At 57.0% G+C, this 24,859-nt stretch overlaps 1 protein-coding gene across 2 annotated transcripts in view; it reads right to left on the bottom strand.

The window, feature by feature from the left end:
• Positions 1–23,094, bottom strand: part of TMEM214 (transmembrane protein 214) — a 30,513-nt gene extending 7,419 nt beyond the window's left edge. The window contains exons 1-11 of one of the 2 annotated variants that reach the window (XM_074991555.1): positions 22,950–23,094; positions 21,409–21,614; positions 17,180–17,330; positions 15,611–15,745; positions 14,210–14,292; positions 11,229–11,334; positions 9,206–9,287; positions 3,111–3,212; positions 2,213–2,354; positions 1,495–1,586; positions 929–977 (exon numbers count right to left, since the gene is read on the bottom strand). In XM_074991555.1, coding sequence (XP_074847656.1) covers positions 929–977; positions 1,495–1,586; positions 2,213–2,354; positions 3,111–3,212; positions 9,206–9,287; positions 11,229–11,334; positions 14,210–14,292; positions 15,611–15,745; positions 17,180–17,330; positions 21,409–21,614; positions 22,950–23,070 — 1,269 coding nt within the window. In that variant the 5' untranslated portion in view covers positions 23,071–23,094. Of the gene's footprint in view, positions 1–928; positions 978–1,494; positions 1,587–2,212; positions 2,355–3,110; positions 3,213–9,205; positions 9,288–11,228; positions 11,335–14,209; positions 14,293–15,610; positions 15,746–17,179; positions 17,331–21,408; positions 21,615–22,001; positions 22,014–22,949 lie in introns of those variants that run through there. The other variant, XM_074991556.1, reaches the window with a different exon arrangement.
• Between the last annotated feature and the right edge of the window lie 1,765 nt (positions 23,095–24,859).

Here is a 24,859-nt window from a genome sequence, read left to right as displayed (position 1 = left end):
AGCGGTGGGGCAGGGGACCAGGCACTCAGACTGGCAGCACCAGGTGGAGAAGGGCATTGATGTGATGCTGTGCAGGCGAGGAGGAGCAGCTGACCCATCTCGGTCTACACAGGTGTGTTGGACGCTCCCACCTCCACAGTGACCGAGCGCTTCCCAAAGGACAGGGCCAGCGGGCACAAGGCCCTGTGTGGAGTGAGCTCTCGGCAGCCCACGCCAAAAAGGCCCTCCAAGGAGGCTGCCAGGGTTCGACTCCTGGCGGTGCACGTTGATCTCACCCTGTGCAAGGTGCCAGGAAGTGCTTCCAGCGACAACTGACATTTACAGAACAGGGCTGAGACCTCAGAGTTCCACGGCAAGGGACTTACTCCGCGTACCCGGCCATGCAATCCTGACACCAGGGTTTGATGGCCGTTAAGGTTTAAAACCTTTGAATCCTGACAGCAGCTGCCGCACGTAACAGCTGCACCTCCCGGGGCTGAGCGCTGAACGACAGGCCGAGCAGCGCCTACAGCAAAGGTCGCTACCGGCTGCTGGAGAGAGCACAGCAGCGGCTCTGCCCAGCTCCCCGGCAAGGCAGGGCTGAGATGCACAGGGCAGAGTGGGTTGGCGCCAGATCTCCGGAGCGCCGGTTTGGCGCCTTCTCCTCCCGCCACACAAACCGCCCTGCACGAAAGCACCGCACTCCGCCCTGCTGGGCTCGCTGCCCAGGAAACGCCGCGCTGAGCTGGGCCTGACTGCACTCGCTCTGCTGCAGCCGGGGGGTGTGCACACGGCCTCTGAACTCCTGCGCGTGAGCCAGGTGCTCTGCATATGCACAAGGGCGGAGCTGGGAGATTCGACTCGACTCGACTCCCCGCCCCGCCCCAGTGAAATCGAACGGGAACCGATCTGCATTTCCGCCCTGCCCCGCCCCCGGCATCTCACCCACCTTTTTGGTGCAGCCGTCCCAAGTCTCTAGCAGATGGCTCAGGAGCAAGCTATGGAGCAAAAGGAAAAGCTGCTGTGTCAGAGGCCCTCTGGGAGATGCTGCCAGGCTGCCCAGCTGTGCTCACCGAGGCCTAATCCGGCGAAGGCTCCAGGCACAGGGCAAAGCAGCTGGGACCGCCCTGCAGGCAGCAGTCCCCCACTCCGGCCCACGCGACCAGCCCCACAGAGTTCACGCTGGGGTTCAAAGGAACCCCAGTTACAGGGACCCTCCCAAATGCTTCCTGAAGCCCAGCTCTGGCCTTGCTGGCGGAGGGGCAGGGCTGGTGGGGAAAGCGCCTAGGGTGGTCTGCAAGGAAGGGTGGTAACGAGGCTCCGCTCAGACAGCTGCCCTTAGCGACAGGAACTGCACCGGCATCAGGGCTCGGCAGCTCCTCTCGGTCTCGCTGCTATCCCAGGCCAGGCGCCTTCCTGCCATCCCCAATAGAACTGTGCCCTCTGCAGCCCGAGTCCTCCAGCCGGACGCTGACCCAAGCCCAGCCCGGCGTCCGCCCATTCCCACGTGCCTACCCGGACTGGGAGAGGTGTTTCGTGTACAGCTGCCGCCAGACACTGAAGCTCAGGGGATCCAGGCGGAGGCACTCGCTCAGGCAGTTCAGGAGCTACACAGGAGGAACACAGACAGGGCAGACGGCCGCTCGCTATGGCTTCCAGGTGTGTCTGCAAACTGCCACCACCAAAGGACACCCCCAGCTCTGCCGCCCGGGCACCTCGGCGTGTCTGGGGAGCTTGGCACCTTAGGGCACATGGTCCGACTCCCAGGGGGACAGAGCAGCCGCAGCTCACCCCGACACCCACGGCCACTCCAAAAGCCAGCCCTCACGTAAACGAGCCGGTGTCTCCGACCTGGCGCTGGTGCCCTAGGCAGCCCTGGTACAGCGCCAGCTGGGACGCGCCAGCACTGCCACGCTTGGCACCGTCAGCCGATTAGCCAGCCCCTTTCTCTAGGCCAGCTCTCCCCTCCCAGGTGCCTCGGACGCCGTGCCTGGGCCCTCGCTCCGGCCCGCCGCGCCGCTCTTTGTGCGTTGGTGCCATGGACACAGAGGGCCTGGAAGGCGTTTTACTAACCCCCTTTCAGGCCCAGGCCGAGAGAACAACCTGCCTTGGCTGGAGCGGGAGCCCTCTCGGCCCCTCGTGAGGCAGGCGGCTCTGCCCACGGAGCCGGTCTCCCAGCTGCTGGGAATCACCAGGCCTTAGGAGGCGCTGCCCCGCCGGGCCCAGCACTCACCTCCTTTCTCATGTCGGCAGGGCAGTTGGGGGTGGCTCTGGACAGGAAGGAGGGGAAGTAGGTGTGCAGCACGGTCTCTGGCCTGGCGCCAAACGCCAACACCTTCACCCTGGGGTACAGCTGGCGTAACTGCTCCTGCAGGCTGAAGGGCCCATCACGTCAACTCCCAGCGCTCGCTCAAGGCCAGGCGCCCGGCTACCCCGTCGGCTTGGGGGACCGGCGCCAGCGCCGGCAGAGCACACACGGCTGGGAGCCACCGCAACAGGCGCAGCGAGGACGCCCCAGTGCGGCGGCTGGCAGAGAGCGACTGTGCAGACAGCCGCCGGGTCCGGCTGAGCCCCACGGGGAGAGGACAGCAGGCAGCTCCCAGCCCCTGCGCAGTCCCAGCCAGAGCCGGGTCCTGCTTGGCCCCATGGGGAGGGGCAGAGGAGCTGCAGGATCACAGCGTTACGACAGCCTCCCCTTGGCCAACACATCTCTTCCAGTCCCGTCTGACTTGCCCCCAGCAGCCTCCTCCATCTGCTCGCCTGTTAGACACGCCCTTGGCGCCGGGCGTGCCGTCCCTCCGAGGCTGGGAACGGCAGCTGCACCGTGGGACGCAGACTCGCCCTCCAAGGGGAGCTGGCTGGGCGTGCCCCAGGCACAGCAAGGCCTGAGCGCTGCCTGGCTCCTGCCGTCCAGTGCAGCGAGGTGCACGCCAGCCTGCGCCATGGGGCAGCCTGCAGCGAGGTTTGGTTTGGAGGGACCCAGAGCCCCACCCACCCGCCCAGAGCGCCGGAAGAGGGGAGCAGTCTCTCCCCCAGCCCACGCTGCCTCCCCCAGCCCTGCCAAGCCGCCGTCCCCACGTTGCTCCCTCTGCTCCAGCGGCCGCCCGCCTCGCCCGGCCGCTCAGCCTTACCTGGGCGATAAGGAGTTGTTGGGCATAAAGGCGAAGTCCAGGAGGGGGAAGAAGTCCTTTGGGCCAATCATGCCGAAGCCCTTGGTCAGGTTTGGGTGTATCCTGCAATGGGAGCGCGAGCCGGGTTACCTCTGGCCGGGCACGGCAGCCGGGCGGCAGGGAGCCCCTGGCGAGCCGCTTGCAGGGCAGAGCGCACTCTCGCCAGCCGCCAGGCCGAGCACCAGCTCAGTCCAAGCTGCTCCCTCTCCCAGGGGGAGCGTCACACACCTCTGGCCGGCCATGTCCCCCACTTGCTGGCTCTCTCCCCAGGGACTCCCGCTGCCAGGGCACACACCCCAGAGCCAGCCTTGAGCGCAGGGAAGCTGGCGCCCCCTCCGAGAACGCAGCTGGGGCAGCTCCAGGATCACCCCACACGGGTGTCGGGCAGGGCTGCCTGGTGCGTCTCGCTGCCCCCTTTGCTCTGAGGGGGGAACCAAGCCCCTCCCCAGCTGTGCCGCTCTGCGGGACCAGCCCCCAGCAGGACGACAGGCTGTACCTCCACCCCGCATGCACCTGGAGCGGGGCTGGGCAATGCCTTTGGTGCTAGGCCCACCTCAGAGTGGAAACTGGGTGGAATTCCTGACTGCTCACAAAATTGGGGGGTGGGGTGCAGGAGGCGGCACTGTGGGCTCTGGGGTCGGGCCGGGGACGAGGGGTTCGGGGTGCAGGAGGCGGCAGTGTGGGCTGTGGGGTCGGCTGGGGACGAGGGGTTCGGGCTGACAGGCTGGGTTCCAAGGGATTGGAGGGCAGGAGGGGGAGCACGGCTGCTGCAGAGATCACAGAATCACAGGGCTGGAAGGGACCTCAGGAGGTCATCTAGTCCAGCCCCCTGCTTCAAGCAGGATCAACCCCCACTAAGTCATCCCAGCCAGGGCCTTGTCAACCTCGAGGGATGGAGAATCCACCGCCTCTCTAGGCAACGCATTCCAGTGCTTCACCACCCTCCTGGTGAAGTAGTTTTTCCTAATGTCTAACCTACACCTCCCCCTCTTCAGCTTCAGACCATCGCTCCTTGTTCTGCCATCTGACACCACTGAGAACAGTTTCTCACCCTCCTCTTTAGAGCTCCCCTTCAGGAAGTTGAAGGCTGCTATTAAATCACCCCTCAGTCTTCTCTTCTCTAAACTAAACAAGCCCATATCCCTCAGCCTCTCCTCATAGGTCTTGTGCTCCAGCCACCTAACCATTTTTGTTGCCCTCCACTGAACCTGCTCCAGCAAATCCACATCCTTTTTGTACTGGGGTCCCGAAACTGGACACAATATTCCAGATGTGGCCTCACCAGTGCCGAATAAAGAGGAATAACTACTTCTCTAGATCTGCTCGAAATGCTCCTCCTAATGCACCCCAATATGCCGTTAGCCTTCTTGGCTACAAGGGCCCACTGTTTACTCATATCCAGCCTTTCATCCACCATAACCCTTAAGTCTCTTTCCATTGTACTGCTGCTGAGCCAGTCGGTCCCCAGCTTATAACAGTGTTTGGGATTCTTCCATCGCCAGTGCAGAACTCTACACTTCTCCTTTTTGAACAGTATCAGATTTCTTTTGACCCAGTCCTCCAATTTGTCTAGGTCACTCTGGACCCTGTCCCTACCCTCCAACGTATCTACCTGTACCCTAGCTTTGTCTCGTCTGCAAACTTGCTGAGGGTGCAATCCAGTCTCTCATCCAGGTCATTAATAAAGACGTTGAACAGCAACGGCTCCAGAACTGAGCCTTGCGTCACTCCACTTGAAACCAACCGCCATCCAGATATTGAGCCATTGACCACTACCCGTTGGGCCCGACTATCAAGCCAGCTTCCCATCCATCTTATAGTCCAAGGATCCAAGCCATATATCCTTAACTTATGGGCAAGAATGTTGTGGGAGACTGTATCAAAAGCCTTGCTGAAGTCAAGGTATATCACATCCACTGACTTCCCCATGTCCACAGAGCCTGTTACCTTGTCATAGAAGCTGATCAGATTGGTCAGGCAGGACTTGCCCCTGGTGAATCCACATTGGCTACTTTTGATCACTTTCCCCTCTTCCAAGTGCTCCAAAATTGATTCCTTGAGGATCCCCTCCATTATTTTCCCAGGGATTGAGGTAAGGCTGACGGGTCTGTAGTTCCCTGGATAGTCCTTCCTTCCTTGCAGGTTGCGGTGGCAGGACGGGGAGTGGGGAGGACAGCAGCGAGCTCCGGGCAGCGTTTACCCAAAGCAGCGCCTGGCGGCCGCAGCCTATCCCTGCTCCAGCTCATGGTTGCACGGGAAGGCACGGCCAGATGGCTCGTCACCCCCCAGCTCCCACTGGCTGACTGGCTGCAGACCTAGTGCTTGTGGGGGGACAGCGCACAGAGGCCCCTGCCTGCCCCCGCTTCTAGGAGCTGCAGAGCCAAGCAAGGCAAGTCCCCTTCCCTGGGGGGGAGCTCGAGGCCAGATTATGAGGTCCGACAGGCCTAACGCAGCCAGCAGTTTGCCTAAGCCCTGATCTGGGGAGGACAGCAGGGGGGCCACGAGCCACTGGGGCGACCGAGGGGGAGGGGGAATAGATCAGTGACCCCAGGGATTCAGTCACCATTTCACTGCCGCTCTCCCAGTACCTCGCCAGCCAGTTTCCTTGTGGAATGCAGGCTGCTGCGTTCCTACACACTCCGCCTCACAGCGGGGCTCTTGCACACCCAGCCTCACACCCTTCTGTCTCCACAGGCACATGCACAGGAAGCAATGGGCTTTGCAAGAGACGTGTTGGTAATTGTCTCTCCACTGGCACCATTTCCCCAATCTTCCCACACGGTCTACACATAGCCTGCACTTCACTTCTCCTGCTAGCTAGCGCCTCGCCGGTAGGGAAAGCACCAGAGTTAGCCACACACAAGCTAAGCAAAAAGAATTACTCATTGGGTCTTTTTCAAATACTTAACCCCAATTCTCTGGCATCTTAAGGTACAGCAGCTCTCAAATTCCTCCCCCTCCGCCTGCGGGGCAGCCACACTATACATTATAACCGTAACGAAATTTTCCTGCACGCACACATAGCTGTGTGCTAAATCTAGCCAATCATTCCATGCAACTACATGCTTTCTCCACTCCTGAATTAGCACATTTGGGATTCAAATACAGACACTTAGGGGTAAATTACAGCTAAATAACAGCGCAGAACACAGAGCCAGGCCTGGTGGCTGGAAACAAACTGCATGGGACCATAGGAAACTTGGCCACACCCATGGTAAGTGGCCATCGGGCTAACGAGAATCATGCTGGACTGCAGATGCTGTTGCAGGAGAGTTCTGGACGAGAGAGGTTCAACCTGTGCTAAATTTAGTCAATGCAAGGCCCCCGTCTCTTCCTCTAGCAGAAAATAACCCATCAGTTGTACACTGAGGAATATGTAAAACCCTCACTAAAACATCCAAACCATAGAAAGGAGGCTCAGTGAAAGAACAGACTGGGTAGCGCACGGCTGCAAAGTCTGGGAGCAGGGCTCAGAGGCACTTCACATAATTTATTGTGCCACTCAGTCAATTTCCCCTCAAGTGACAGACCAGCAGGCTGCTCGGGCTTCACTTTGCACCCCAATTGTTTTCAAACCTTCCTGGCTCCCAGAGCCCATCTTCTCTTCACTCACTTTCCAATTACCCTTCGATGAACTACACAGGTCTCACCCTTAACTGTTAAGTGAAATCCTTTTGTTTTCCGAACATTTACCGGCAAACTAGCATTCCTGCAGAAAAAACGCTCAAGGTTCCTAATCATCCCTTGGTTTGTCCTGCTTCAAATCGCCATGTCATCGGCAAACGCTAAGGCCCTAATACTTTTCCCTTGAATATTAAAGTCCAAGCCCTCAGTCTCCAACTTCACCAGCAAACGATCAACAGCCAAAGTAAACAGGATTGGAGACAAGGGGTCTCCTTGCTGGACGCCACTGGGTACGTTACAGACTCAGTGCACTTCTCACCCACCCACACCCTAAGGACACAATTACTGCAAACATCTCTCATTAATGCCAAGCCGCTAAACGCCTGCCATGTTACATCCCTGCCCTACCGAGTCAAACGCTTCGGCCAAATCTACCAAAGCAATAGCTGGCTACTGGCCACTTTGTTTGGCCCTTTAATTAAATCATCTAAAGCTGCTGCATTTTCCTCACAACCTGGAACCAAGAGAGAACCCTTTTGTCCACAGCAAAACGATTATCTGTGGTTGTTTTGTAAATGTTTTTGGACCTTGCCCCCCTCAAACAGCCAATTGGTAGCGATCTCCAGGAGGCTAATTTAGCCAACTCCTCCTCTTCCTGTACCTTTGGGATTAAAATAGTCCAGTTATCTTTAAAACCGTCTGGAACCTGTTTACTTAAAAACCAGATAGTAAAGATTTTAACAAGTCCACTGAAGGCCAAATTACAAGTTTCCCAGGGACCCTTGGCAATAACCATGTCCTGGCCTGGGGCAGTGTCATTGCCCATCCAACTGAAGCCACAGTCGTGCCTTTCACCACTTGCCAGTCTAAAATTGACCCCGCTGTGTTATTCTGCTTACCCTCCCTACAGAGCACTCACCTCCTCAGCACATGGACGCCTCTGAAACGGTTTAACATCCTCCCTAGGAGCGGGTATCTCCAGAATACACTGTGCCCTGCCACCTCGCCCCCGGGTCACTGGTAACACCCTCTTTCCTCATTCTCTTCCGACTCTGGAGAAAGGCTGCTCATGAGTGGGTCCTGCCCATCAACACGTTAGTGTCTAAGGCCCCACAGGACTGCTTGGGACACGGCAGAGGTGGTGTTCCCGAGGGAAAGGGCAAACGGGGAAAAACCCCCGTCTTTTCTGGACTTCCTTCGGTTGCTGTAGGCTGCCTAAGAGAGCACATCCCCTTTACCCTCCCAGACCAACATGAAATGGCCTCTCTCCAGCCTTTAGAGGAAGGATGCTGAGGACCCTGTGCAGCCTGCCCTCACAGCCCTATGCTGTGGGTAAAAAGCTCCGCCGTGGGGCTGTCGGGCCCCACTCTCTCTTCCACCAGTCTCTGCGTGTACGAGGGACAGGAGAAGATACCAGGAGGCCTAGATCCTGTGCCTGAAGGAGTTGAAGGGCTGGTCAGAGAGCTAGCGGCTCCCAGCAGCAAGATGCAGTGGTGCGAGGAAAGCATAGACTTCCCTCGGCTGCAGGCTAGACTCAGCCTATTCGTTGTGTAGCCCATGCCAGAAAGTCTCTTCACCCCCTTCTTAAAGCCCAGGGTCATTCCAGCTGTCTGGGCACACCTGCCCTGTCCTCCTGCAGTGCCCAGCCCCCTACGTTCGCTCCAGGACAGACAGCGCATAGCCTTTGAACAACTACCCCACCACGCCCCACTAACGTGCCCAATGATCCGACGTCTGTCCTGGCATTACCTGCCCCAGCCTCGGGTACTCTGTAGCGCTTCTCCCGGCCCTGCACTAAGATACGCCTCACACCTCTTCTGCAAGGAAAATCAGACACATGGACCCAATCCACCCTCTGCTGCCGAGGCATCTAATCCCTCCCTCTCTGTCCAGGTTTCAGGGCCTCCGGGACAGCTCCGCTGGGCTGTTAACTCTCGGGCACACGACACCACGAGGAGGTTGTCAACCTGGAATTCTAGTTTATGAATTCATGCAACGGACAATTTTTGGAGCAACGTAACTCACTAAGTGCTCTCTCGTGCACGGGCACCGTCCTTGCGCAGCCAGGGAGAGCCTGCCCGGTCCCGTCTCTCCTGGAGGGCTTAGCGCTGTCAGGTTCCGGAGTCGGGCAGGGAGGGAGCGCGCAGGGGGGAGCAGCCACTTTCTAAGGGTTTCCCAGACTCTGTGAGCTACTGAGATGATCAGATACAGTCATCGCCGATACGTCAGGTAGACCCAGTGACCTCAGTGCAAGTTTAGGGACTGTCACATGACCATGGCTACATGGCCAGCTCCCTTCTGGCGGGTGAGCCCCTCCAGACTCTCAGGGGCAGCAGGCTGCGAGCGCCCTGAGCCAGGCAGTGCTCTGCAGGACAACTGGGCCAGGTTTGTCCCTCACAGAGAGAGATCAATGACATGCAGGTGTAACTCACAGCAGCAGCCGGTCCAGGTAGGCAATCGCGTACGGGGAGAGCGCCTTGATCCCCAGCACAGGAAGCATAATGCCGAGCCACACTGCGCAGAAGGAGAAAGCTGTTAGGGCAGCACCAGGGAGTCTGCTGGCATTTCCTGATGACTGTCCGGCAACTCAACCAGGGCAAAGGTCCACCTCTGAACCAGCAGCTCCCCTGCCTGAAGCTGTGTGGGATCCGCTCCTGGTTCCACCCAAACAGCCACAGAGAGGCAGGCCGGGAGAGAAATGTCAAAGGGCCAGAACTGTTTGGATAAGTAACCCTAACCCAGAGCCCCGCCTGACAGCCCGGCACGTGGGGGGTGCAGCCCACACCTTAGTGGGTACCACGCACACAGAGCCCCCAGCAGAGCTTAGCTGAAGGTGACGTGTTCTCCCCCAGTGCCATTTACCGAGGTCACATACCCCACAGCACACTGCAAAGGGGCCACGGCTCTGGCGTCAGAAGAGCAGCAGCCTCTCAAAGCCCACACGCAGGCATGGCGATTCGGACACCGGCTGAGACAGAGTTCTGTACCTGCTGGTGGGATGCAGCGGCCAAACCACAGACAGGAAAAGGACTGACCAAAGCGAATGGGGTGAGGACCGCTTACAATGGCGGGCTTGTTCGCGACACAGGGCTTTGTAACATATACAAGTGATACCGCAACTACTGCCAGAAAAAATGACACTCTCAGCTGCTCGACTTCTGTGCAAGGGGAACGTCCTGGGAGACAGGAACTGCTTCCCAGAAGGTACATGGGCCTCCTTTTTGGTGGGGTGCGATCACCCGACTAAGGCTCATGCTGTGCGGGGTGGTGGGGAAGCACCCGAGGGACAGAAGTGAGGCTGCTGAAAACGGCCGTGGCACAGCGCTAAGCCGGCAGACAGCTCCCGGAGGCGGGGTTTTACACCCCAAGGAAAGCTCCCCATCCGCCCAGAGCATCTTCGCCACCCCCGCGCCAGCACAGCAGCACGCCACGCATACGGCCATACACGGAGAGGTGGCCTAACTTGGGTTGTCTGGGCTCTAGAACGTTGCTCAGAATGCACCACTAGGCCAGTCCATCAGCTACGCCTGTAGTGAGTCTGCCCCCGCCCCCTCCTGCCCCCCACGGAGCAGCCTGGCTCCGGCCCATCAGTTCTCTCCAACAAGTGAGACTCTCCGCTGAGCCACGGGATGAGCTCAGCAGTCTCAGGTGCTGGGCAGCGGAGGTTTGTGTCTATCACCAGGATGGACACCACCCACCATCAGGAGACCGTTTAACCTTCAGTACCACAGAGGTGCCTTCCAGAGGCAGGATACCACAATGCGGCCGCGCTCCACAGTGAAGGCAGACCGCTGCGTAGAGTCACGGCCAACGCCACCGTCTGTCCCGAACAGCGGCTCCCCTCTGCCCATGCCCCCGGCTGCCCTCGAAGTAACAAACCGCGTCCTGCAGCTACCCAGCTGGTAGGTTTGAGACGCTGCACTTTATGGATCAGGGAGCACACGGAGGCACAGCACACACGAGCCCCTTCCAGCCGTCAATCACTGCTTAAATTCAGTGCGTGTTCGTGCCAGAGTTAAACAGCAAAGGAATGTGCAAAGCCAACAAGCAGCAGAGTTCCTAGGCCAGGCGGTGATCCTAACACATTCTACATCTGCGCTGCGCTGCACTGACACCTCCCCCAAGCCCCACTTTGAGAGGGACGTCTGCTATCTCACAGGCAAACAAGTCAGGTGACCCCGTGCTTTTACTTTTCACAAGGATTTACCCCCGCAATGAAAACATCTTGCGGGTGAGGTACAGGAAGGCCGAGGCCATTCACGAGAGGAGCCTGACCAGGCCTTCACGTGTCCTGCAGGAATGGTCTGGGGTCCCTCCCCAGCAGCATCCCACAGGGGCATGCCAGCAGCACCCGCCCTGCGTTCAAGCAGAGCAAGACAAGCGCCCGCGTGGCAATTCGCTCCTGGGTCTCCCCAGACTGCCTCTTCTGGGCTCAGGCAGCTCACCCCATCTCACCTTTCAGTCCTTCAGCGAGGTCTGTGAATCCAGCTTGTCCCAGAGCCCACATGATCAAAAGGCATTTCATCGGCCGGTTCTGATAGGACCGCAGCAGATCCAAGTACTGCCGGGAACATCAAAGGTGTTACACTAAGGAACCTCCAAGCCTTCCTCTCATCCCGACGTTCGCCCAAGCAATGGTAGAGAAAGGCTCACAGCTGCCGTCTCCATCCTGACCTCAGCGCACCCACCTTGGGCCATGGCCCGGAGCTAGGAATCTGGGGCCAGGAAACACGACGACAACGGTAGCTGAGGCTAGTCTGACACGGAAGCATTTGCAGCAAGGGAGATAACTGCACAAAAGTCAAAGCAACCGCTGTAAGAGGAGGCTGCCACGGGCCATGTTCTGTACTTCGGCTCCGGCATGCCCCTGGCAACGCACCACAGCTGGCTCCAAGCTGACTTGCTGCTTCAGGGCCCAGCAAGGGAACAAATACGTGGTCCAGCAGCACAAGCCCTGTCGTAATTAGCCTGCACATAACTTCTGCACAGGGTGCAAGTCCCCAGGCTGTACAACGCGCCTTGACTAAACCAAGTCAATCTACAAGTGCATTGAGGATACAGGTGAGCTACCGCTACTAACCCAGCCGTCAAGACACGCAGTGGGGCGGCAGTGAGCACCCGGTGAGAGGCCACTGCTGTCCTTTGAGTGCTGCGCACTCGATCCTATCCCCAGTCACCACTCCCAGGCTCTGGACTCACACTGCCCACAAATACACCGGTACCCTGAGAACCAGCCCGCACTTAGTGCATGGCCCCCACCCACACGCCCCAGGACAGATGCAGCCCCAGCTCTAATCAGGCTGCACCTCAAGACTGGCTATAAGAAATGGATGCAGAAGACAAGAGGAAGGACTGGAGAGCCAGGCACTACCATAAGCTCAAGCAGCGACAGGCTGAGGAGGAGCCCAGGCTGTTACGGAAGCAGGGAGAGAAGTTACTCCCCTTTACCTCTGAGGACAGACAAGAAGCAATGCGCTTAAGTTGCAGCCAGGGAGGTTTAGGCTGGACGTTAGGAAAAACTTCTCAACTACCAGGGTTGTTAAGCATTGCCTAGGGAGGTTGTGAGCAGGTTAGACAAGTACCAGGCAGGGATGGTCCAGATCGTGCTTGGTCTTGCTATGAGGGCAGGGGATGGGACTTGGGGACTTCTCAAGGTTCCTTCCAGTTCTAGGATTCTGTGATCTCATCTCCTGACTAACACCAAAAAGCAAAGCTAACCAGTTCCTCTCTCTCCAGCCCAGCGAAAAGCTGGCAGCACCCTCTAGCAAGGAAGCCGCTTATTAGGCAGGCACCTGTATTTACTCTCCCTCTGCATGCCTGCGCGGGAGGCATGCCTGTCCTTCCTTTTATGCAGCAACGAAGGGTCCCGTGGCACCTTTTAGACTAACAGAAAAGTTTAGAGCATGAGCTTTCGTGAGCACAGACTCACTTCTTCAGATGCTGGTCCTGGAAATCTGCAAGGCCAGGTATAAATAGGACAGAGCAAGGCTGGGGATAACGAGGTTAGCTCAGTCAGGCAGGCTGAGTTGTATTGTCATCAGTAGATCTGGAGGTGTGAACTCCAAGAGAGGGGAAGCTGCTTTTGTATTTAGCCAGCCATTCACAGTCTTTGTTTAATCCTGAGCTGAGGGTATTGAATTTGCAGATGAATTGTAGCTCAGCAATTTCTCTTTGGAGTCTGGTCTTGAAATTTCTTTGCTGCAGGATAGCTACTTTTAAATCTGCTACTGTGAGCCACACCATCGTGGGTTCATTCAGCTGCACATCTACCAATGTAATTTATGCCATCATGTGCCAGCAATGCCCCTCTGCCATATACATCGGACAAACTGGACAGTCTCTACGTAAAAGAATAAACGCACACAAATCAGACAACAGACATGGCAATATACAAAAACCCGTAGGAGAGCACTTCAATCTCCCAGGCCACACAGTAGCAGATTTAAAAGTAGCTATCCTGCAACAAAGAAATTTCAAGATCAGACTCCAAAGAGAAATTGCTGAGCTACAATTCATCTGCAAATTCAATACCCTCAGCTCAGGATTAAACAAAGACTGTGAATGGCTGGCTAAATACAAAAGGAGCTTCCCCGCTCTTGGAGTTCACACCTCCAGATCTACTGATGACAATACAACTCAGCCTTCCTGACTGAGCTAACCTCGTTATCCCCAGCCTTGCTCTGTCCTATTTATACCTGGCCTTGCAGATTTCCAGGACCAGCATCTGAAGAAGTGAGTCTGTGCTCACAAAAGCTCATGCTCTAAACTTTTCTGTTAGTCTATAAGGTGCCACGGGACCCTTCGTTGCTGCTACAGATCCAGACTAACACGGCTACCCCTCTGATACTTCCTTTTATGGGAACTCTGTCTACACCCCGTCTGGGAAGGCAGCTCTCAGGGCACACTAGCTCTGCAGCTCCCAACCTTTCCAGTCTGTTGTACCCCTTTCAGGAGTCTGGTTTGTCTTGCACCTCCCCGTTTCTCCTCCCTTCCAAATGACTCGCTTACAAAGCCAGACTGAAACACACAAGTGTCACGGCAGGTGCGCACTGACAAAGGGCGTTCTTGCCGTTAATGTACAAGTGCAAATCTAGTGGAACACGTTACCGTGCTTGCACTTCTGGGTCTGGTGTGTACAGAGGACTTGAAACAGGGCATAGTCTGTATGGAACGTTACTTTGCACTGACTTCACCAGCGCTTTTTATGTAGCCTGTTGACAAACTAGGCAAGCAGCTAGGAGAGCTGATGTACCCCTGGAAGCACCCTGGGTACCCCGGTTGCTATGCACGCTCACCAGCCCCGGGATGCACAGGGGTGCGCAATGCTCTGCCATAGGCTAAGCAGAGCCCTTGGGGTCAAGGGACAAGAGAAGGAGCAGCACTCAAGCAGAAGAGCTCCGCTCTTCGGTTTCACGGCTCCGCAGCCGGACACACACCTTGCTCAAATTCACCGTTGCAATCTTGGGCTTGTCCAGCACCACCGCCTGTATGCAGATCCGGTACCCGTGCAGCGACTCCCCTGCAACACACACAGCACCAGGACCGGACTGAATGCCAGCGGCTGACCATCATGTCACTTTCAGACATCCTGGCCGCAAAAGGAAACGCTACCCTGGAACAGCACAGCCGGCTGGGTTCACACAGCTCTGTAGCAACCCCCCCCACAACGGCACCCCTTCTCACCCACTAACTCGCTGGTAACAGAGGCAGGTCCCTGCAAGATGCTTGGGAGTCCACCTCCTCTTACCCACTCCCCTCACTTCCCATTTGCTCTCCCTTTCCCTCCCCCCCCCCCGCTGCACTGGCAGCGCACACCTCCGGCTGGGGCAAGCGAAGCTCACTCCCACCACAGGGGATAACCACAGCACTGTAGTGATCTCCAGCAGACCCAGCCCCACCCAGGCTCTCAGAAAAGATCCCCAATAGTTTCTCCAGGCAGAAGAATCGCCTGCCTAGCCCAGGCTTCCAAGAAAGGCAGGGGGTGGGGCTGCTGCCGGCTTCCAGACAGGTACCGCCTTCGGCTGAAGCAGCTTGGGCGAACCTCAGCCTTGCTTAAATTAGAAAGGGTGACGTGGGATGGGAGCAGGATGCGAGAGGCCCCCAACGGTTCCTCACCACTCACTACGAGTGTGCACAGCACAGCCATTCTGCGGCAGCTCCCCGGGAATGAAAACCTGAGGGTGGAAGAGGCACAGGCAGCGCTTTCAGGCTGTAGCATCAGCTCACTGGCAGAATGGCGCTGCTAAAACTTCAGCTGCAAAACCACCAATGCAAGCGCTGGTGTCGTCCTTAGGTTCCAGAGTGAACAATCACTGCGATCAATGGGGCAAGTCAGAGCCACTGCGCCAGACAGAAGCAGTTCACGCCCTGGGCACACGTTCAGCCCAGGTTCTGGCTCGGGTTGTGGGAAGAGAAGGGGAGCCACTGAGGTCTTGCAGCAGCAGGGCACGAGGCCCCCCCAGTGTCCGACACACCCAAGCCCCATGGCACAACCACTCAAGGCTTGCTCTGGAAAGCTCAGGGCTGGAAATGGTATTTTCCAGCAAGGGGCCTCAGCCCAGGAATTCCCTCCTCCCCCAGTTCAGTCTGAGCTGAGAGAACGGGTCTTTGCAATACAAGCGCCCTCCTCCCTACCAAGCTGTTCGGATGAGAAACACAAAGAGACACTCCTAGAGCTTCAAAACCTTCCTCAGCCCCAGACCCTCCCACACCGACTAGCTCCCGGCCAGGCGCCGAGTGGGCCTCCAGCACTACCAGATCTTGGGCCAGGACATGTGCAAAGCCCATAGCCTAGAGACAGGCTGGCCTGCCTGGCCCCTGCGCCGGTGGGCTCTTACCAGGAGTTTTGTCCAGCTCTTGCAACATGGTGTAAACACAGTGATCGAAGAAGAGCTCCAGCACGCCAGAGGCTTTTGCTAGCAGGGTCTTGATGATGCTCCTCAGCTCCTTGTTTACCAGGCTGTAGGGATAATCTGGAGCCAGGGGGACACACAAACAGAAATGAATGTTGTGGGCCCCCACTAACGGATGCTACTATAAAGCTTGCAAGTGGCTTCAAGGAAACACAGCAACCCCCAGACCACAGGCAATGCAGGGCCAGCACACAGCTCTGCGCCATCCGCAGCAGTGCGGAAACAAAGGCTGCAGGGCTCCACCCCGGCTGTGAAAAGGGACACAGTAAACCCCTGATTTAACGCACGCTGTCCGCTAGCGACCTCCCCCCTCACAGAAACGCCAATATCCCCCCAGCTGATCCGCCTCCTCATTGTTTTCAGCTCTGCGGAACTGGCCCGATTAAAGCACCACACGTGCAGTTAGGTCGTCCGGCTGTGGGTTATAACGTGATCGAGTTGCGTTCTCCTGTATCTCAGCTACCGTTAATTTTTAGTTCCTCAAACTCTTCCTCTGTCTGTTAGAGGTGCTGGCACAGAATTCCCCAGCACTGACTGCAACACCGTTTGAGTTGGGAGACTGCCCCTAATCTTTAGAAAGTCCAAGGATGTTTTACTACTGGGAGCCTGAGATGCCTGCACGGGTCACTCGGCCGCAGTCCCCTGTATTTACACACCTTTTTCCTACACACCAGAGATAGGCGCCTAAGGAGGCGATCACCTGGTTCCTCTGTGTGACCTGGTGGTCTGTCAGAGACACCAACTACTATCCTGGCTTTTGCTCTCACCCTCCAGGGCCACATGTATGAGGAACAACAGAACTACAGCATGAATGAGAGCTCGATTTCTTTAGCATATTGTGCAATGTCAGGTTCAAGAGTTCCCCTCTGGGGTACAAATATGCAGGGACAAAGGGGGAGTAGGCTTGTCTGGAAGCTATCGAGTGAGGTTTAAAGTGAGACTTCTCCCTTGCCTTTACGGTTAGAAGCAGGTTTCTTCATGGCCACTGCTAGCCAAGCGCTATTCAGCAGCTCTGCAGACTGACTAATTCCAAGCACAAATGCCACGCAGAGCTGCTCCGCGCAGGGTCAGACGACAGAATGGTAGAAGTGCCTGCGGTCAGTCTACACCACAAGTTCCAGCTCTGCAACGCCCGAGTGCACCCGGGAGCGACATGTGATGGGTCCATTTTTGCCAGCACAGGTTCAGCTTGTCTCTCTTCAACACAGCGTTCCACAGCAATGCACTGGGATTCCAGCCAGGAAAGAACCTCTGTCTCTCCCTTTCATTTCAATTCCACCTTCTTCTGCTTACATTTTAATCACTCATTTCGCTTGGTAGAAGCGAGCGCAGAGACTCAGAGGAACATAAGTGGTCAGAGTGCTCTCGCCAGCTACCCTGCTATTGCGTACGCAGGCTGAGCTCAGCATTTGTAAAGCAGAGCGTGGCTACCAGGTGAAGTTTTACTGCCCGACGTTTCATGCTGCACAGTTTGTTATTTAACGAGCCGCTGACCTGGAGTATGCTGGCTGAGAGTGGGGTCGCTCCGAGGGGCCTGCAGCTTGTAGTTCAGATATCCAGCCAGGTCCTTCACCCACACAGACGGGTTCTCAGGAAACATGTTCTGACTTTTATCCAGTTCCTTCTGCAGTTCTGCCAAATCAAGCTGAGAGAGACACGCAAAGAATACGGCATAAATCTCAATCCACGCTCAGGAGAACAGGCCTGGCACCTAAGGACCCTCCGTAGGGGAGCGCGAGAGCTGAACTCTAAGCTAGTTCAATGGTATTGCCACACGCTCTCCCTGAACCAAGTCTCCATTCGTCCTGGTTCAAAAAAGAGCCCGACATTTCCCAGACAGGAAATAGAGGATTCCACAGCTCCAACTAACCCTGCTGCCTCCACTCGCCAACCCTTTGCGTCATCGCTGCTGAACAGCGGCAGCGGTATTGACACACAAGATGGGGTTTTGGTGTTTGATGCAGAAACTGTCAAAACCAGTCAAGCCCAATGCTGAGGGAAAAAAGAAAAAAGAACAAATGTGCAGGGAGCCGAACACGAGTCCAGAGCTGATTATATTTACAAAGGAAGCCTGGGAGCTGGGAGAGCAAATGAAAACAAAGTGCTCTTCTGACCTGCGGAACCTGGCCCCTCTCCTTCCCAGTGAGTATCACAGCAAGAGCCAGCGACTAAAACACGTTTTTACCACCTTAAGCTCCTGGGAGCGCTAGCAAGCCCACAGCTGAGAGGGACTGCGCTCTATTGAAGCTGAACTCTGCTGTTTCTTGACTCAACAGAACTATTTGCTAAGTTTCAGTTAAAAGGCCAATTGGTCCCCTTGTGTATTTCTCACCAGCTGGCCAGGGGACCACACAGGTGTTACCAAAGACGTTCTCTGAAGACAATGAGGGAGCACATAGCTGCATTTCTTCTAGCAGTGTGAGAATCAGCCATGCCAAGCTGTCCACACTTCAGGACAAGTTAGGGGCTGTGCACAAGTGTATCAGAATCAGAGCGCTTTGGGGCGTCAGTCCTGGAGCCAGGATGTGAATTGACAGCAGTATTCCTTACTTGTCTGAGTAACCCTAAACCCACACACTGGCCCAACAACTAGTCTACCTGAAGATACTTCATTGCAGCTGTCACCTTCTTCCTCCGTCCCATCTCCGCTTAAAATGAGATCGTGAGCCCTTCGGAGCAAGGGCCACCTCTGGCTGATTTCAGAATGTGCCCAACCCCAGGACGGGCCCTGTGTGTCTGGGAGCTTCACTGCACAGCAACGGGAAGTCTATCCCACCGCACGCTCAGCAGCTCGCCCGCTCAGCTTCCTAACTTCTGTTCCGAATGTTCATTTGAAACAGGCCCATTTACCACCTTCCCTGCTCACTAGTTCTGTATTGCTCTTTTTACCACCCAACTTCTGCTGCTCGTGTAAAACACCCACGTGAGGCACAAGGGTTAAACCAATAATCCAAACACAAAGGGTAACACCCTTCGCCAACAGAGAAAGGGCACATCCCTCTTTGACGAGCACGGAATAAGAACCCAGATAAAGCAGAAGGAACTGATTTGAGGAGCCCAGCAGATGGCTGGTGTGTCAGGTGTTCGTTACGTTGCAGGTCAGGAGGAAACTCTCCAGGGTGAATTCCAATGTAATCCTCCCAGAAGAGTCAGCCTCCCCTCAGCCACCGCGCCAGGCACCAAGACGCACATGCAGCCCGGCAGGCTTCCTTAAAGCAGGTGACGCTCGTGCCACTGAGCTGCAGCCCACTTCACCACGATGCATGATGAACACGCTGCGGAAGAACAAATGTTCCCAGCAAGCAAAGCGTCGCCTGGGCCCTTCCCATACGCACAAGGAGTGGGGGGAAGAGAAGCCAGTGCTTCCTTCCCAACCATATCACAGTAGCAGCCAAAAGCCTCAGTCATGGGCCAGCCCCACTGCAGGAGAGGCTGGGCCAACACAGAACAAAGAGAAAGCCCCTGCTTGGACACTGGCCAGTCAGAGCAACAAGGTCTCTTTAAAAGGGAAGACAACGTTCACTACAAGACGTCACTGCGAAGGGAGCCCCCCGCCCCCACCCGCACTGGGAGCTCAAGAGTGATACGGGGACAGAGGCCGTGTGCTTCCCTGGCACATTTTCCTCACCAACATTCAGAAGTGTGATCAATGCTAATGTTCGAATTCTACAGTACCCAGGTTAATGGAAAGCATGTCCGTACAAGCAAGCACCGTGCTCCAATTACCGGCAAGCACCCAGGCTGGCTTAAAAGTCAGACAACCCAGAGTGTGTTACAGCTCCAGAGAGTCCCTGTTGCTTATCCAGGCAATGCTGTGGTGAACAGCAAACCACTAGTTTGGCTCAGTGAGGACAAAGGCACATCACAGACAGCCACCTCTGAAATCTGAGCTCTAAGATGAGCTAAGATGGGGGCTTCCCAGAACAGGCACAGAAGAGAACGCTGCTTCCCCAGGTGCATGTGTAAGCCAGGCATTACCGTTTGCTCCACCAGTCTGGACAAGCACCCTCTCCCAGCGCTGAAAGCATCAAGGCCAGTATCCAAGTCCCCAGGACAGGAGAGGGCAGAGAAAAGAGCCCAGCATAGGAGGAGTGAGGTCAGAAACCTTCACCTTCTCGATTCCTACATTCTGATGCTCCCCTCCACTTGAAATGACCCGTTACCGCTCCTGAGAGCTGTTTTTCATTTACGTCCTCTGACTTTTCTATTCCCACGAGCTCACGGACCTTCCCTTTGACCCACATTCCTCCACGTGAAAGCAACAAGAAGTCTTGTGGCACCTTATAGACTAACAGATATTTTGGAGCATAAGCTTTGGTGTGCAAAGAAAGACCCAAAGTGGGTCTTTGCCCACAAAAGCTTATGCTCCAAAATATCGGTTAGTCTATAACGTGCCACAAGACTTCTTGCTGTTCTGGAAGCTACAGAATAACACGGCCACCTCTCTGATATTCCTTTACTTGTTGTCACGCTCTCAACCTGATGTTCCCCCCACACCACATTCTTCCGTTTTCCTTTTCAGCCCACTCCCACATTTCACCTTTAAAGACTCCTACAGGAGAGACAGCTCGGGGGCGGGGGTGACCATGGGCCTGCTAAGCCCATGGCTGAGAGTTCTATCCTTGAGGGGCATTTAGGGATCTGGGGCAAACAGATTACAAAAGTGGATAGCGCTCGGGCCTGCCCAGAGGGAAGGGGACTGGATTTGATGACCTCCCAAGGTCCCTTTCAGCTCTACGAGATGTGTATCTCCATATATTTATTTTATAACACAGCATGTGCCCAACCTGGTCCTTCACCCCGCAGAGCAAATGCTGGAGACAACTGATCCCAGCACAGTGAACTGCTTGCTGAGAAAGGCCAGCAGCACCCTCACCAACACACCAAACAAAATCTCAGCCCCCCCCCGTGTCCCAACACGCCCCCTCTCAATCTAAAAGCTCACTTGTTCCACACAGCCCACTGATACAGCGCACCTCAGGCAAGTGCTTTCCCCACCCCACCCCACCCCACCCCAAAGAGCAGGTAGTACCTGTAAAATGGAAAGGTGGGGGGAGGAAAGGAATGCCTTACAATGGCTTTTCCAATGCATCTTTCCTCACCTGTGTTTGAATTTTGGAAGCTAAGAGCTTCAGGCTAAGGGCTGTGTTTCTGGGACAGCCTTGAGCAAATAGCGGGTGTTTACATAGATTCACGCATACGTCTCGGACAGCTGCACCACTCTACAAAAGCAGCTGCTCTTTTCCACTAGCCAAGTGCAGCTCTTCAGCTTCTGAAACTTTCACACGGGTGGAAGACGACGGGCACCCTACGCTCTGCTGCAGCTCTGGGCCTGGCCTCTTATGACAACAGCAGGACAAGTTCAGAGGAGCAATCCCTATATAAACTCTCACCCCCTGCTCTTCAGGCCCTCCTGCCTTGGGGCGGAGCTATGCCACAGGGTCAATTTGACCTAAGTCACACAATTCCAGCTATGTCAATAACGTAGCGGGAGTTGACACAGTTTAAATCAACTAACTGCATGGTCTACCCAGCACTGGGTTGATGGAAGAAACTCTCTCTTTGATTTAACCTATGCTTCTTCCACTGGAGTACTGGAGCTGACGGGAGAGCTATCTGCAGTTGATTTAGTGGGTCCCAGCCCTACTAAATTGACCCCCAGTCGACTGATCACCAAAATATCCAGCAGAGAGGCCCCCAGCAGCAGCAGGTTTAAAACTCACAGCTTTCAGTGCATCCTCCAGCGTTCGGAATTTGCCTTGCTTGAGTCCTGCATCAACAGCAGCTGATTTCTTAGCAGTTTTCCCCATGTTCTGTCTTCTGTGATGCTGCTCAGGTGCAGGGGCTGGAGGCACTTGCTCTTTGTTCTGCTTCTTCGAGGGTTTCTCAAACCCCAGCTCAAAAATGGTGTCTGATGTAGCAATTGGCACTAGAAATAAGAAAAACACAGAGAAGGGACAGAAAGGCAGCTCAAGTACAAGCAGATCTTTAGGAACGAAGCACATGTGCTGAAAAAGACCCCATGGAAAGGTAAATCAAGTATGAAATTAATAGAACAGTTAGGAGGCAGGGGCTCCTTAACACCTCTACCTCCCTTGGGCAGCATCCTGGACAACAGGGGAGCATGCATCTCCCCCTATCGCCCACCCACTCCCCCAGGGCTGCGGCAGGGTTCAGGGCCGCCTGGGCATTGCTGGTGGCATGCCCATTGCTGCAGTATCCAGATGCCAGGCTCGGGGGGACATGCAGCTCCTGGGGAGAGCTGTGCAGGACTGGGCCATGTGGAACAACCCCCCACCCATGGTACCCCACCTGCCTGCAGTGCCCACCCCGGGCAGGCTCCCAGCTCCTGCACAGCCGGGCCCAGCCCTGGTGGCGCCCTGCATCAGACCTGAGCCAGGAGCCTGTGCAGCAGGGCCGCCCCTGCACTCACCCCCTGGCCCACTCTGCCCCAAAGCGGACCCCCTGGGGCCAAAGCCCCACTCCCCCTCGGCAGGCCAGGCCCACCCACATCCCCAGGGCTGAGCTCAGGTTCCCCCTGCTCCCTGCACCGCACCCCCCAGCCCTGCCCGCACCCCAGGGCCCCCAGTCCTGCACGCTGCCTGCACCTCCCACGCCACCCAGCCCCGCACCCCCCCCGGACCCCGGGGCTGAGCTCAGCTTCCCCCCGCTCCCTGCACCGCACCCCCCCGGACCCCCAGGGCTGAGCTCAGCTTATCCCCGGTCACCCTTCCTCCACCCCCGCACCCCCCAGCTCCGCACCCCACCCGGACCCCGGGGCTGAGCTCAGCTTCCCCCCGCTCCCTGCCCCGCACCCCACCCGGACCCCGGGGCTGAGCTCAGCTTCCCCCCGCTCCCTGCACCGCACCCCCCCGGACCCCCAGGGCTGAGCTCAGCTTATCCCCGGTCACCCTTCCTCCACCCCCGCACCCCCCAGCTCCGCACCCCACCTGGACCCCGGGGCTGAGCTCAGCTTCCCCCCGCTCCCTGCCCCGCACCCCACCCGGACCCCCGGGGCTGAGCTCAGCTTCCCCCCGCTCCCTGCACCGCACCCCCCCCAGCCCCGCACCCCACCCGGACCCCCGGGGCTGAGCTCAGCTTCCCCCCGCTCCCTGCCCCGCACCCCCCCGGACCCCCAGGGCTGAGCTCAGCTTATCCCCGGTCACCCTTCCTCCACCCCCGCACCCCACCCGGACCCCCGGGGCTGAGCTCAGCTTATCCCCACTCCCCACCCCCGCACCCCCCAGCCCCGCCCGCCACTCACGGGCCGCGGGCAGCAGGCGGGCGCTGTTGGCCTCCCGCAGCGCCCGACGCCCCGCAGCGCCCCCCGCGGGCCGCCGGCCCCTGCGCACCAGCTCCCAGCGCCCCGCGCCCGCCGAGGCCATGGGCCGCCCGTCCCCGCACGCCGAGCCCGCACCCGCGACCAAGGCGCGCGCCCGCGGGAGGCAGGCCGGGGGCGGGGCCGCGCGCCACCGCTCAAGCCGATTGGCTCTCAGCGCGGGGACGCGCCCCGGGTCCCGCGCTCGCTCTGCCACGTCTCGGCCCCACCCCCCGGCCTCGCTCACGCGGACCAATCGGGGCCGAGCGACGGCCTTGTCCCCTGGGGGAGGAGCCACGCCCTCAGAAACCCCTCCCCCACCTCAGACAGCTCAGAGCCCCGCCCCCCCATGTCCCCACCCCCACCTCAGACAGCTCAGAGCCCACCCCCATGTCCCCTCCCACACCTCAGACAGCTCAGAGCCCCGCCCCCCATGTCCCCACCTCAGACAGCTCAGAGCCCACCCCCATGTCCCCTCCCCCACCTCAGACAGCTCAGAGCCCCGCCCCCCCATGTCCCACACCCCCACCTCAGACAGCTCAGAGCCCACCCCCATGTCCCCTCCCCCACCTCAGACAGCTCAGAGCCCCGCCCCCCCATGTCCCCACCCCCACCTCAGACAGCTCAGAGCCCACCCCCATGTCCCCTCCCCCACCTCAGACAGCTCAGAGCCCCGCCCCCCCATGTCCCCACCCCCACCTCAGACACACCAGGGTCACGCCCCCGCAGCCCCTCCCCCAACTCAGACAGCTGAGGGCACTGCCCCCAAGACCCCTCCCCACCTCGGCAGAGCAGGGCCCCACCCCCATGACCCCACCCTGACCCTGGTTAGCTTCTGGTTAGCACCCTTCTAGCTTCCATCCTGCACACACAGCTAGATCCATTGTTCACAGTCAAGCCCTTAGGTACAAACTTGGCTTAATCTAATTCTTGACTCCCCCTCCAACGCCTCTGCTCTCTGATTTGCTCACCTTAATAATTTTTTTCTGATTTGTCAACTTTGATCACTGTGTTTGGTTCTCTGTGCCTAAAATATTGAGTCTGTTCTGGTCTGGCTATGGGCTGAAGAAGTGGGTCTGTCCCAGGAAAGCTCATCACCTAATAAATTATTTTGTTAGTCTTTAACGTGCTACTTGACTGCTTTTTTGTTTCGAATCTGGTTATGTTACTTCTCTGCCTGTCCAGACTCCCTGAGGGAAGGGATGAGCAGGATCCCTTGGGAAACAAAGCTGAAGGGGAAAGGAGTTCAGGAGAACTGGCAGTATTGTCAAGAAGTCTTGCTGAAGGCACAGGAACAAACCATCCCACTGCATAGTAAGAAATGCAAACATGGTAGGCAACCAGCTTGGCTTAACAAGGGAATCCTTTGTTAGCTTAAATTCAAAAAGGATGCATACAAGAAATGGAAACATGGACAGTTGACTAAGGAGGAGTGTAAACATGCCACTGGAGAATGCCGGGCAGTAATCAGGAAGGCAAAAGCACAGCTGGAACTGCAGCTGGCAAAGGATGTGAAGAGTAGCAAGAAGGGTTCCTACAGGCAGGTTAACCATAAGAGGGTGGGAAGGTATCAGAGAAGGTGTGCGGCCATTACTGGATGAGGGAGGTAACATAGTGACAGATGATGGAGGAAAAGCTGAAGTACTCGGTGCTTTCTTGCCTCAGTCTTCACGGACAAAGTCAACTCCCACACGACGGTCCCAGACAATGCAGCATGGGAAGGTGGAGGGCAGCCATCTGTGGGGAAGGAACAAGTTCTGAGCTATCTAGAAAAACTAGATGTGCACAAATCCATGGGTCTGGATTTAATGCACCCCAGGGTACTGAGGGAATTGGTAGAGGTCATTGCTGAACCT

Source organism: Carettochelys insculpta, chromosome 3 (genome assembly GCF_033958435.1).
Source record: "Carettochelys insculpta isolate YL-2023 chromosome 3, ASM3395843v1, whole genome shotgun sequence".
NCBI classification, from domain to species: Eukaryota; Metazoa; Chordata; order Testudines; family Carettochelyidae; genus Carettochelys; species Carettochelys insculpta.
This window is presented reverse-complemented; position numbering and strand designations above follow the sequence as displayed.